The sequence below is a fragment of the Brachycentrus maculatus genome, unplaced genomic scaffold (assembly GCF_059751285.1).
Source record: "Brachycentrus maculatus isolate JH-2025_06_01 unplaced genomic scaffold, ASM5975128v1 h1tg001543l, whole genome shotgun sequence".
Taxonomy (NCBI): Eukaryota; Metazoa; Arthropoda; class Insecta; order Trichoptera; family Brachycentridae; genus Brachycentrus; species Brachycentrus maculatus.
Genome location: NW_028282176.1, coordinates 1,895 through 15,150, shown reverse-complemented (window position 1 = coordinate 15,150; position 13,256 = coordinate 1,895). Strand labels below are relative to the sequence as shown.

The 13,256-nt window shown below is 28.0% G+C and overlaps 1 protein-coding gene, 2 non-coding genes and 1 pseudogene across 3 annotated transcripts; all 4 read left to right on the top strand.

Annotated features, from left to right (window-relative positions):
- The first annotated feature begins 2,035 nt into the window (after positions 1–2,035).
- On the top strand, positions 2,036–2,824 carry LOC148298833 (NADH-ubiquinone oxidoreductase chain 1-like). The gene is given in 1 exon segment (XM_088276616.1): positions 2,036–2,824. A coding segment is annotated over 1 exon segment (789 nt).
- Positions 2,825–6,495: 3,671 nt separating this feature from the next.
- LOC148298832 (large subunit ribosomal RNA) lies at positions 6,496–8,773 on the top strand (annotated as a pseudogene).
- On the top strand, positions 8,713–8,792 carry TRNAY-GUA (transfer RNA tyrosine (anticodon GUA)). Its single transcript has one exon. It is a non-coding gene; the product is annotated as a tRNA-Tyr (tRNA).
- Positions 8,793–9,131: 339 nt separating this feature from the next.
- TRNAL-UAA (transfer RNA leucine (anticodon UAA)) lies at positions 9,132–9,212 on the top strand. The gene has a single exon. It is a non-coding gene; the product is annotated as a tRNA-Leu (tRNA).
- The last annotated feature ends 4,044 nt before the right edge of the window (positions 9,213–13,256 follow it).

Sequence of the window (13,256 nt, the reverse complement as noted above, 5' to 3'; positions counted from 1 at the left end):
AGAATAGGATTAAATTATTTTTATTTTTCACTCTGAACAGGTTGTTCGGGGGCCTTATTAGCTACAATGATTAGAATTGAAATGGCCTTTCCAGGTAGTCCTTTTTTTAAAGGAGATTCTTTAAGATATTTGCAAGTTATGACGGCTCATGCACTTATTATGATTTTTTTTGTAGTAGTTCCTATTTTTTTTGGTGGATTCGCTAATTTTCTATTACCATACCATGTTGGAAGCAAGGATGTGGCTTTTCCAAGATTAAACAGTATTGGCTTTTGAATTCAACCCTGTGGGTATTTGTTAATAGCTAAAATAGGTTTTATAAGACAACAATATTGACACTATTATGATAAACCTGTATTTTATTTTCCTATGACTAGCTTAGATAAATATAATAAGGAAGTATCCTTAGTATATGGAGAAAAAATACAAAATAATTTTAGTAATTCTAACAGTATACCTCTCTTTTGGGAATCTAAAAAAAAAGAGAATTTTGTAATAACACTAGATAAAAGAAACTTAAACCCTGAGCAACTAAAATTAAAGTTAGCAAACATAAACCCTAATAACATATTATTTGAGTCGGAGGATGAGGTAAAGGTAAGCGTAGTACAAAAATCATTATTACCTCTAAAATTACTTCTTTGGACAAACGTTGGCTTTTACCCTGAAAATTTTTGATATTTAGCTTCTCGTGTTTTTTCAGCAAGACGTCGTAAAAGGTTTGTAGCTAAGTGCCCTAATTCAACACAAACTGTTGCTGGGTGGACTTTTATTACACCCTTTTCTTCCGATACCCGATTTACAGGATATGGAGTGCAAGATATGTTAATTACAGGTGTGTACTATGCGGGGATTAGTACTACTATCTCCTTAACTAATTTATTAGTTACTCGTAGAACATTAACAATGTCAGGTTTAAAAAGTCGTCGAATACTATTACCTTTTACTAGTATAACTATTTTATTAATGCTTAGGGCACTAGCAGTGATTACCCCTGTTTTAGGATCAGCTATGCTAATGCTATTACTAGATAGGCATTGAAAAACATCTTTTTTTGATTTTTCGTATGGGGGGGACCCTGTGTTATTTCATCATTTATTTTGATTTTTTGGGCATCCCGAAGTATACGTTTTAGTTATACCAGCTTTTGGTATTATAAATGTAATTTTACCTTATAATAATACAAGAAGAATTGCATCTAAGCATCATTTAATATGGGCTATTTATGTAATGAATTACATGGGGTTTATTGTTTGGGGCCATCATATGTATTTAATCGGATTAGATCATCGTAGTCGTGCCCTTTATAGTACTATAACTATTATGATATCAATGCCTGCAACAATTAAAGTTGTTAATTGGACTTTTAGTTTAGTAAACGGGGCATTAAAGGTAGACGCAGCAGCTTACGCATGCATATCTTTTATTTTTTTTTTTTTGGTAGCAGGGTTTACAGGAATGTGATTATCACATGTTAGCTTAAATATATCAATGCATGATTCCATGTATGTAGTAGCACATTTTCATTTAATGCTATCAGGTTCTGTTGTTATGTCAATTTTTGCTGGATTTTACTATTATTTTTCTGCATTTTTTGGTTTAAAATACTCTAGAACTTGGGCTTACGTTCATATTATATATTATACAGGTGGGCAATGAATGACTTTTTTGCCCCTATTTTGGGTAGCCTTTTCAGGATTGCCAAGAAGATTGCATGATTTTCCTGCAATTTATACAGGATGACAAAGTATGGCAACGGTAGGTCATTTTATTACTATGACAGGTGTTTTATTTTTTTATTTTATGTTATATGATTCCACTAAAAGTAAAAAGGTTTCAGCTGTTTTATCATTAATGATTCCCAGATTAAACAAAAGAGTACTTTATTACTTACATAAAGCAATTTATTTATGAAATTGAACTAAAAAAATTTCAGGATTACCTAGAAAATTAGCTAGAATTTATATAATAACTAATGCAAGTATTAATAAGGAACATGAAATTTTTAAAGTTTCTTATAAAAAAAATTTTAGGTATGGGGTTTATAGAAATTTTATATAATGGGCTTAATTCGTTATTATTTTTAATAATTAATATTATTCTTTCCTTAATTATAACAATCGTTATTGCAACCCTAACTTTAGTTGAGCGTAAGGTATTATCCCTAGTACAACGTCGTGTAGGACCTAATCAAGTGGGTTACCGAGGTAGACTTCAATTTATAGCAGATGCCTTAAAGTTGTTGCTAAAAGGGATAACTATACCTGATTTGACAAATAAAAAACTATTTTTATTTATCCCTGCTGCAGCACTTTTTATTTGTTATACTTTTTGGGTTAACACTTTATGAGGACCAAGTATTTCTATTTCTGAAATTGAATATAATATTGTTTATTTAGCTTTAATGTCTTTTTTTTTCTCATTATGTATTATATTAACGGGTATTTTTAGCAAAAATAAATATTCTGTACTAGCGGGAGTTAGATGTTTTTCTATGGGTATAAATTTAGAAATTATGCTAGGATTTATTTTTTTATTTTTGGTTAGTATAAATGAATCTTTTTCATTTTCTGCAGCATCCACAGTTCAATCTACTTTTTTTTATAGTATACTTTTGTTAACCCCAGTTATTCCTTTTATTATTATAGCATTTTTACTTGAAACCAATAGAGCACCTTTTGACTTAGCTGAGGCAGAATCGGAATTAGTTGCTGGTTATACTACGGAATTGGGGGGTTTTTTTTTTGCGTTATTTTATTTAGGTGAATATTTTCATTTATTTTTTTTTTCTTACACGTTATCAATTATGTTATTAGGGGGTTGATTTTAGTAAAATTTTAGGTATGGGTTATTTACTAAAATTAATAAATTTTTTAAATTTACAAATGATACCTTACTTTTTACCCGTAATTATTTTTGTCATTTTAGTATACTACTTTATTTTATCTACATCTTTATTTTTTCAAATTTTACTTTTGATTCCTATATTATTAATTTTAGCTACATTAATATCAGGGTTTGGGTTGGACTTCTTTAGTGGTTTTTTATTAACTGGTGAGTTGCCTATAGTTCTCGTTATATTTTTATTTTACTTTACCAAAAATAGTTTAGCTTTCGAAAATCTGTACAGTTTTCGTACTAATTTTTTATTAAAAGCTGTTGGTTTATTATTCTTAATTTTATTGCTACCACTTTTTAATTTAACGCAGTTTAGGTTACATAATTTTTACAATTTTTCATTTATTGGGGTATTCTCGGGATTTTTTAGAAATGATTTTTTTTTATATTACCATATTTATTATAATCTTTACCCTATATTTACCATAGCTATAGGGTTTTTAATTTTTTTAGTTAGTTACCTAGTTATTTTAATTTATTTTTTAAAATTAATATTTTTAAAAATAAAATTTAAAAAAAACAGTAATATTTTATTTTTAAGAAAACAAAATTTTATTAAACAAGCATTGTTTAAAAGTAAAATCTCCTTTTTTAAAAAAAAATAAATTAAGAGTTTGCTTCAAAAAGGTTCCTTTACAGTACCAAGTGATTCAAGCGGTATTTATAGTGCAAAAGTTATACAAACTAGAAGATGTAGCACTAGGAGGCATGCTAAGGCCGGAAAATTTCTTAGAATAGTTATTAGACAAATTAAAGCAAAGCTAGCAAAACGTAGAAAATCTAGAATAAGAGCTATCACAATTCGTAGTTCGCATGTTACCTGTCGCACTGATGGTCTTAGTTATTTTTTTCAAAAAAATGCCTTAATTGCTTTAAAAAAACGTATGAATACTTTTGGTCGTGAAACTGTTGGCCCGACTTGTTTAGAAATGAAAATAAAAAAATTTAGAAATTCAATTATTTCTATATATTAGTATATTTTAATGCTCCAGTCGTCTAATGGTTAGGACAGTAGGTTTTCACCCTACAAATTCAGGTTCAATTCCTGGCTAGAGCATATGTTATTTTATATTTCAAACTTATGACAAAAAGTTTTAAAAATAAAAAATATTTCTACTAATACAAATCTATACTTTATAAGGGATTACTTTGTTAACTTTTATACTATGTCTACAGATATGGTTTTATTTATAATTAATATAAATTCTCTATCTTTAAAAAGTATAAAAGTAACCAGTTTTATAAAAAATTCAATTGTTATTTATATATTTATTTTCTTTCTTTCTTTTTCTTTTATTTTATATTTTATTTAACCCTTTTGGGTAGTTTTGGCAGCTATACAAAATCTTTATAGCTTGTTATTTATATGAAACTGATACTTTTCTATCAGTTTTTTAATTGTAAGTATTTGTTTAATGGCTATTTCAAGAAATATGATTAATTACATAAAAATAATTAAAAACACAATATTGTATAGTTTTTCAGTATCTTTTATAATTTTTTTGCTTCAATTTTTTCTTTTTTTGCAGTTATCAAACAAAAGTTTATTAGTAGGTAACACAGATTTTGGGGGGCATTTACTGATGCTATTGCTTTACATAGTAGGGTTAACCAGTTTGCTTACACTAAACGATAGGTTTTGAATTCAAAATAAAATCCACGGCCCTTTATTTTTATACTTTCCTGTTATTATTCATTTACTAATTACATCTACAAACTTATTACAAATGTTTGTTTACTACGAATTACTGCTGTTACCTTCGATTTTTTTTGTATATGGTACTGCATACACTAGGAGAAGCCAGCAAGCTAACACTTATTTTTTTTTATGAACTCAGTTAGGGTCCCTAATAGTTTTAATCGGTGTCGTATTTTTGCAAGTACTAGTAAAAGATTTAAATTTTATTAATTTATTATTAACTACGTTTTCAAAAAAAGAATCAACTTTTATTTTTACTCTATTTTTTTTGGGATTTGGGGTAAAGGTTCCTATTTGACCCTTTCATTACTGATTAACAAAAGTTCATGTGGAGGCCCCCTCTGGATTTTCTATATTTTTAAGTGGTTTCTTAGTTAAAACAGCTGTTTATTGTTTTTACAAGTTTACTATTTTTTTTTATGTTCATTCACTGTTTTTAGTATTTCCCCTCATTTGCATTATAGGTATGCTTGATGGTTCACTAAAGATGTGAGGGCAAGTAGACGTGAAAAAGTTAATCGCTTATGCTACAATACAAGAAATGAATATGATTTTTATTTTTTTTACGCTAAATGATACAAGTTTAGTATATGGTGGTTTTATTTTTTTATTTGCTCATAGTATACTCTCATCTTTGATGTTTTATATTGTTGAGTTGGTTTATAAAAGAACACATAGTAGAAGTATTTATAAAGTTTATGGCTTATCTGAGTTATACCCTTGATTGTCTTTATCTATATGATTAATGCTAGTACTATTTTTTGGATTACCTGGTACAATGAAATTTTTTGCTGAATTTTACTTGCTATCCTTTTTAATAGAGTTCGACCCGTTTATTGCATTAATAGTTTCCTTTATTGTAATGTTTTTAGGAACTATAGGTTTCTCTAAAAATTGGTTTGCAGTTTTATACGGATCACCTAATAATAATAAGAGGCTTACAGTAGACCTGACTAAAGAAGAGCTTTTAATTATCTTTTTTTTAGGGACTTTAAGTATTATTCCCAGCTTTCTTCTATTTTTAAATTAAATACTTGTTTACATTAAACTTCAAAAAACATAAAAATATACAAAAATATAATATATATATACAAAACTATACGATTAGTCATGCATCAAAAAAATCTTTATATTTAGAAGTTATTTTTAAAAAAATAAATAATATGCTTACTTATAGTAACTACGATAGTTTTTACAATAATGGTAAACTAGTTATAAAATTAAATAGTAATTTAACTAAGTTGGCTATTATATCCTATCTTATGGCAAGGGTAGGTTACCTTTATATATTGGAATCTGGAAGTAAACGTAAGGTTAGTCTAAAGCGAGCTTTTAATAATGCATCAAAAAAAAAAAAAATTAATAATCTTTTTTTTAAGGAAGAGGGTCTAAAAGCATTTATAAACATTTTTTCGTTTATAAGCATTCTTGTATCAACCAGTATTTCTGAATTTCCTAAGATATTTTATAAAACAAATAATAAACACATGACTACCTTAAGCTATGCAATTATTACCTTTTTAAAGTATAGTATTATATATGCAATTTAATATTAGGTATGGGAGATATTTTATTATTAGTATTAGTTTCAAATTCTATTATTTTTTCTTTTATTTTTTGATTATTAACCTTTTTATGTAAGTTTTTTTATCAGGATAAATATTCAACATTTAAACTAAATTTTTATGAATGTGGATTCAAGGCAGTAAATGGTATAAAAATAAATATATCAATACAATTTATTTTAGTTGCTTTGTTTTTACTAATTTATGATAGTGAATTTCTAGTACTTTACGGGGGGGCTTTTAATTTATTTTATTTTAATTCATTACAATTTTTTTTAATGCTCACATTTATTTTTTTATTAATAGCTGCTTTAATACTAGATTACATTTATTCAGCATTAGATTGAACGATTTAATTTGTTATACTATTGCTAAATAGTGAAGTTTTATTTACAGTATGTCGTATTTACGATAGAACGGTGCTCATCCGTGGCTAATGTGCAATTTAGTGATAGAGAAAAGTACCGCGAGGGAAAGGTGAAAAGAGATTAATTATCTTGAAATGATTCTGAATTTTAATGCTAAATACGAATAGTGCTTTTTGTACTATTGTACCTTTTGTATAATGGGTTAACGAGTTAAAATCTTTAGCAAGCGTAAGCATATTGAAAAAATTTTAGTTAAAGGTTTTAGACCCGAAGCCAAGTGATCTAATAATGAGCAAGCTGCGAGTAAACTCAAGGGCTGAACCCGTAAATGTTGCAAAATTTTGGGATGACTTGTTATTAGGGGTGAAAGGCTTATCAAACTTGGTGATAGCTGGTTCTCCGCGAAACCTATGTAAGTAGGGAAGGTTTACTTTTATAGTATAGGTAGAGTAATTTTATTTTTTTGTAAAAAAAAATAAAAACCTTCAAAGTATACTATAACTTAGAAACTAATCAGACTTTTAGCGCTAAGGTTTAAAGTCGAGAGGGAAACAGCCCAGATCGGAAAATAAAGTTGTAAATCATGTTTATTTTAAAGATTTTGTCGTAAACTGTATGCAAGGTAGGTTTGGAAGCAGCCATCCTTTAAAGAAAGCGTAACAGCTCAGCATATAGATTAGCTTTTATTAAAAGCTTAAATAAAACAAGATCAAAAATGTTTTGCAAAGAAAACATGAACTGAATTGCCGATAAAGGTAAATTGACCTTTAAGTAGCGGAGCGAATAATATATTCTTGAAGCTTTTATGAAAATGAAAGTGGAAATATTTATTTTGATTATGTTAACATGAGTAATAGATATTTTGTTAAAACAAAATCGTCGAATGTCATATGGTTTTTTTGTTAAGATAAACTTACAAAAAAAGATCGGTGTCTAAGTAATTGAATAAATTTAGTTATGATGGGTAATATGTAAATTTTGGAAAATGGCATATTAATTACCGTACAAAAACCAACACAGGTTGACTAGCTGAGTAAGCTAAGACGAAAGAGGTAACAATATTAAAGGAACTCTGCAAAATGACCCTGTAACTTCGGGAGAAAGGGTACCTAACAGGTAAAGAAAAGAGGGGGTAGCGACTGTTTAATAAAAACATAAGACCTTGCTAAGTTTAAAAACGATGTATAAGGTCTGACACCTGCCCGGTGCTGCAAGGTGAAATTAAAATGATTTCGTTTTATATAAACCCCAGTAAACGGCGGCCGTAACCCTGACGGTCCTAAGGTAGCAAAATCCCTTGACGGGTAAGTTCCGTCCTGCACGAATGGTGTAACGACTGCCCCGCTGTCTCTAATATTGACTCTATGAAATTGAAGTAATCGTGAAGATGCGATTAAATACAGCTAGACGGAGAGACCCTATGCACCTTTACTATGACCTAAAAAAAAAAACTTTAAAAAAAAATATAGTTACGTAGTAACTTTTGTAACAGTGGAAGACTACTTTTTTTTTTGAACAATTTGACTGCATGCAGGTTTTTAGGGGGGTAGTTTGACTGGGGCGGTCGCCTCCAAAAAAGTAACGGAGGTGCGCATAAGATTTAAGGCATACGAAAGTAAAGTTCTTTAATGGATTATAACTTAAGTTTGATTTTTGTACTTACAAGTATAAAAAGGGCGAAAGCCTGCCATAGTGAACCGATACTAAATTGAGAACTTAGTATCGATTAACGAATAAAAGGTACGCTAGGGATAACAGGCTTATGTTTTCTGAGAGTCCCTATTGAAGAAAACGTTTGGCACCTCGATGTCGGCTCATCATATCCTGGTGGTGCATACGCTGCCAAGGGTTCGGCTGTTCGCCGATTAAAATGGTACGTGAGCTGGGTTTAAAACGTCGTGAGACAGTTTGGTCCCTATCTACTGTATATTTAGATTAGGTGTTAATTTTTACCTCAGTACGAGAGGACCGGGGACAGAAAGCCAATGGTGTTGTAATTATTACTAATTTAGTAAGTTGCAAAGCTAAGCTTTTTAAATGTAATTAGTTTTCTAAAAACTAAGTTAACTACTTATTCTAATAGTATATTTAAAGAATATATTTAAAAAACAAAAACAGTTAAAAAACAGTAATGTATACTGTTTAGTTAATTTTCTAAATTGGCTGACTATATAAAAAGAAAGAAGTAATGGCTGAGTGGTTAAAGCGATAGACTGTAAATCTATTGGGTAACCGTCGTTGGTTCAAATCCAACTTACTTCAAAAATATAATGTTAGCTGATCAACTGCATTAGAAGAATGCCTAACTAGATTGATACTAGCGTACAGTGCGATAAGTGTAAGTAAGTACTTTATTACCAATAATTTACATAAGCTAGTAACAGCTATCGAAGTGAAACATCATATTAGGTAGATAATAAATCAATTGAGAATAAAAGTAAGGGTGACTGAAAATAAAGCCGTATTATAAAAAAAAATAATTACTTTGAATAGTAAATCAAAGAGGGTAACAATCCTGTATTTTTTTTATCTTATAAATAGTATTTTAGCATAATTAGGGTATAAAACCTTAATTGGCTATTTTTTTACTAATTACAGTAAGCTCGTATGGCGGAACTGGTAGACGCGTATGACTTAAAATCATATCCTCCTTGGGTGCTGGTTCGATTCCAGCTATGAGCATATGTTAAATATTATTTTTTTTTTAAGAAAAACTAGGTTATTTAATAAAAGTCGTTATTCAAGAAATAGGCAAACTACAAGAGTAGCCTTTTATTTTAGCTTACTGATAAACATATTAGTTATGCTCGGTATATTTAGTTTATATTATAAAATTTTATTTAAATTATCTTTACTTTGATGGCCTTGAATGCTATTTTTGTTAACTTTTGTTTTTGGAGCTTCTATACGATCTAATTATATGTATATAAAATCTAATATTTTTAAAAAATAATAAAACAGGTGAGCCTGATCAATAATTTTATTGAGGGCTTCGCTGTAAGAGGTTTGGTCCTCTCACATTTAACATCAACGTTATATTCTAATGAAATAGTTCCATTCTTTTATCCAATTAGATTTTGTTTTGATTTAGTTAGTGCTTATTTTTTTTCTGAAGGCTTTTCCAAAGGAAAGTATGAAGCTTTTTACTTATGATTTTTAACATCAAAGGGTAGTGATGATCCCCTTTGTCTTGATATAATTTTTGATTTTTTTGGAATTGAGGGTGTTTTGGATAACCCAAATAATGCGTACTTAATACCTTTAGTTAATTCTAAGGCTTTTCTAATGGATCCTCATGTTGTTACTGCATTTATAATTTGTCATCATTTTGATATAAAGTTAAATTTATGCTCATATATCCCAGCTGAAATTTTTGAAGTTGCTTCCTCTATTGGTGCTTTTGTTAGTATTTTAATATTATTAAATTACTTTGTGTTTATGGTGTACCTATTAGTAGTGTCCCTTATAACTCATGCGGTAGCTCAAAAGTTTATCGATGAGAATGGAGTAGATTACAGTGTAGGTAACATGAGGTTTATGGCAGAGTGTGAAAAGGAAATTAGTAATTTAGACGATATATTCATACCAAGTATGCTGTTTTTTATAATTTATGGGTGAATTTTTTTATCCATACCCTTATATTATGCTAGATTTAACGCTATGCTATTTGATCTAATAATTGCATTTCCCTTATTATGGTACCTAGTTATATGAATGCCAATAAATATTTTATATGATTGTGGTTTATCATTCTCTTCCTTTTTAAGGGGTGCTAGTACAACAACTATTTTTTTATTTGAACTCCTATATGATTGTTTAGCAACTATGATAATGCTAGTTAGACTGATGGTACAAAATGTTCGATTTATTTTAATGTTTTTTGCTTATATAGAGTTAATTGAACTTATTCAGATGAACAGCCTTGTTAGACCATCTTTAATAGGTACTGAAGCTGACTACTATGAAAATTTATATGCAAGCTACAAAACAGATGGGTTTCTGTTTACACTAGCTGCTGAGTTTCCTGATTTTATTTTAAGGTATGTTTATCAAATTGCACATTTAATATTTACACTAATAGCTCATTCATCCGCATACTTAGCACTTGTTTTTTGATTATTTTCCTTTTTATATACTTGTTTTTTTGATAAAAAATTTGAAAACTATTATCAAGAAAAAAGACAAAAATATAAAAACTATTTTAATTAATTTTGTGTTTATAAACTATAACTCATTTGTATGGCCAAAGTCTTCAATAGTTAACATATTTTATAGAGATCTATTAAATAACTTTAGTTTAAGTGACATAATAGCTACAACAAAAGAAGAAGAAGAAGAGGAGGTAGTAGCGGGGGTAGAAGGTTGCTTAGCTATCTTTGGTAAAAAGCTTGGAGTGCTACAATTACTAAATATAAATAAATATCAAGTTCTAGATAATACAAGTTATTATACCTATATGTCTAGCTTTAGTAAATATAAATATAATTTTTTATTTTATAATATTTATATAAGTATGCTATACAAAAATGAGTTACTTTGTAATTTAAAATCACCAAACATTTTTTATAAGTTCACGAAAATAAAACTAAACTACAATATGTATACGTTCTCCAAATTAATAAAGTTAGAGCAATTTAATTCATACAAAGATTTACTTAAACAAAAAAAATTAGTATCTTTTTGGCCTATAGCTAATAACTTACAACAAAAGCAATTGAAGTTGTTTTACGATACCAATAAAAACAAATTAGTTCCCATAAAACAAATAGTATTTACTAAAAAAAAAGAAATCAATAACAGTAAACTTTGATACTTCTTAAATACTTTTAAATTTTCTAGCAGTACTCATACAAAAGCATTTGAGTTTAACAAGGGCTTAATGAAGATTTATTGAAAATCTAGAAATATCTTTAAGCAAATTTCTGAGTATAAACGGAGATGGGTTGCTAGGAAGTTTTACCATAAGTTTTCTAAATGATATGCTAAAAACAAAAGTTTAACTTATAAAACAGATATCCTATTTTGAGAACTACTAACAATAATGGGGTTATCCTTATCTAAACATAATGTGAGTTTATATATAAAATTTGGACTTTTAAGTAGTAATTTCAATTTAAACATTAGTACCCCTTTAACAGCCATTTCCGGTTATGTTGTAGGTATTTCTCCTTATTTAATAAGTACTTTAGTTAAACGTAAATCAAAGAAATTTTTTATTTTAAAAAAATTTAAAAAATTTCAATATATACAGTTTACTAATAAGCTGAGTCAATGAAAAATGTTATCCAAAAATAAACCAAAATTTATAAAAAACATTTTAATTAGTATTTCTAAGTATTCTTCTGATTGAACCATAGATTTTTTTTCATGTAGTGTTTTCTTTTTCAATTTAAATAACTTTACAAAACTTAGCTATACACCGTACAATAGCATAAAACCCAGACATAATCTAGAAAAACTAAACTTGTTTAGATTAAAAATATAATTAATAACAAACTATAAAACCTTACTAACATTTATTGTTAAAATATTAAGTGTTGGAGTGCATTAAAAATTGCTGACTAGCTCTTTACCCCACCATACCTGAACAGCTTGTTGTTGTTGACAGTTTAAGTTTACGCTATCGCGGTATGGTTTGTTGTATTAATCAGAATTCAGTGTCTTTTGATCATTCTGAATACAAATTTAAGGGTACGCCTAATGAATTTAATGGGCAGTTTACTCCTAATAACCCCTTTTCCCTTTTTAAGCCCAATTATTCTCAAACAGGTTTTGATTATGCCACTAAACATAACAATTTAGTTATAAAAGTTAGTGATATAATTGATGAGCTAAAAATTTCAAAAGTTATAGAAATAAACAATAAGATAGTTACTTATGAAGAATCTGATGAAAACATCAAAATAGATAATGACTTATTAACGAAATTAGAAAATTATTCTGATTTGCCTAAATTTGGTGAAGGTACGTCTTTAAATTTATTGGAACTTAGTGGTAGTAGTAACAACAATTACCCTGTTACTAAATGGGGTATGAAAGAAATTTTTAAGTCTCATTACGAAAAATGTGATAACGCTATATATGTTCATAGTAATCAAGCAAGGTTTAATAACAGTGACATTTTAATAGATCAGGTATGTAGTGCAGTCAATGAACTTCATTCTATTGCTACTTATAACCCCTCTTTTATTTATTTTATAAATAGCTTAGTTTGCTAATAGCAATATTATTAAACAAGGATTAAAAAAGGTGTGATTTATACTATTTATGGATTGGCTTTATTCACGTAATGGCTATAATTTTTTTAAAACGGGAATGTATATTGATCACTATTTGAAAAATTTTGTAAATAAAATTACAAAGCAGATTTCTATATTTTTAGGTTTATTTTTTCTAGAAAAATTTTCGATAGAAATTATTACAAAAATTATTACAGAATTTTATTTTATAAATTTAACTACTTTTTTTAAAACTGGTAATAACAGTTATAAATTAAGTTTACATATGATTATATATTTTATTTTATTTTTTGTATTAATTTCTATAATTATAATATGTCTATTAAAATAATATTAGGTATGTGGGACGATATTAAGAACTGTCGAATTGCAAATGTGTGCAATCGTTTAAAAGAATGTATATTTGGTCGCCACCTCTTACGTAGACGTAGAGTAAACAGAGTTGACACAAATGAGCCCTTTACATTAAGATTCGTCTACCATAAAA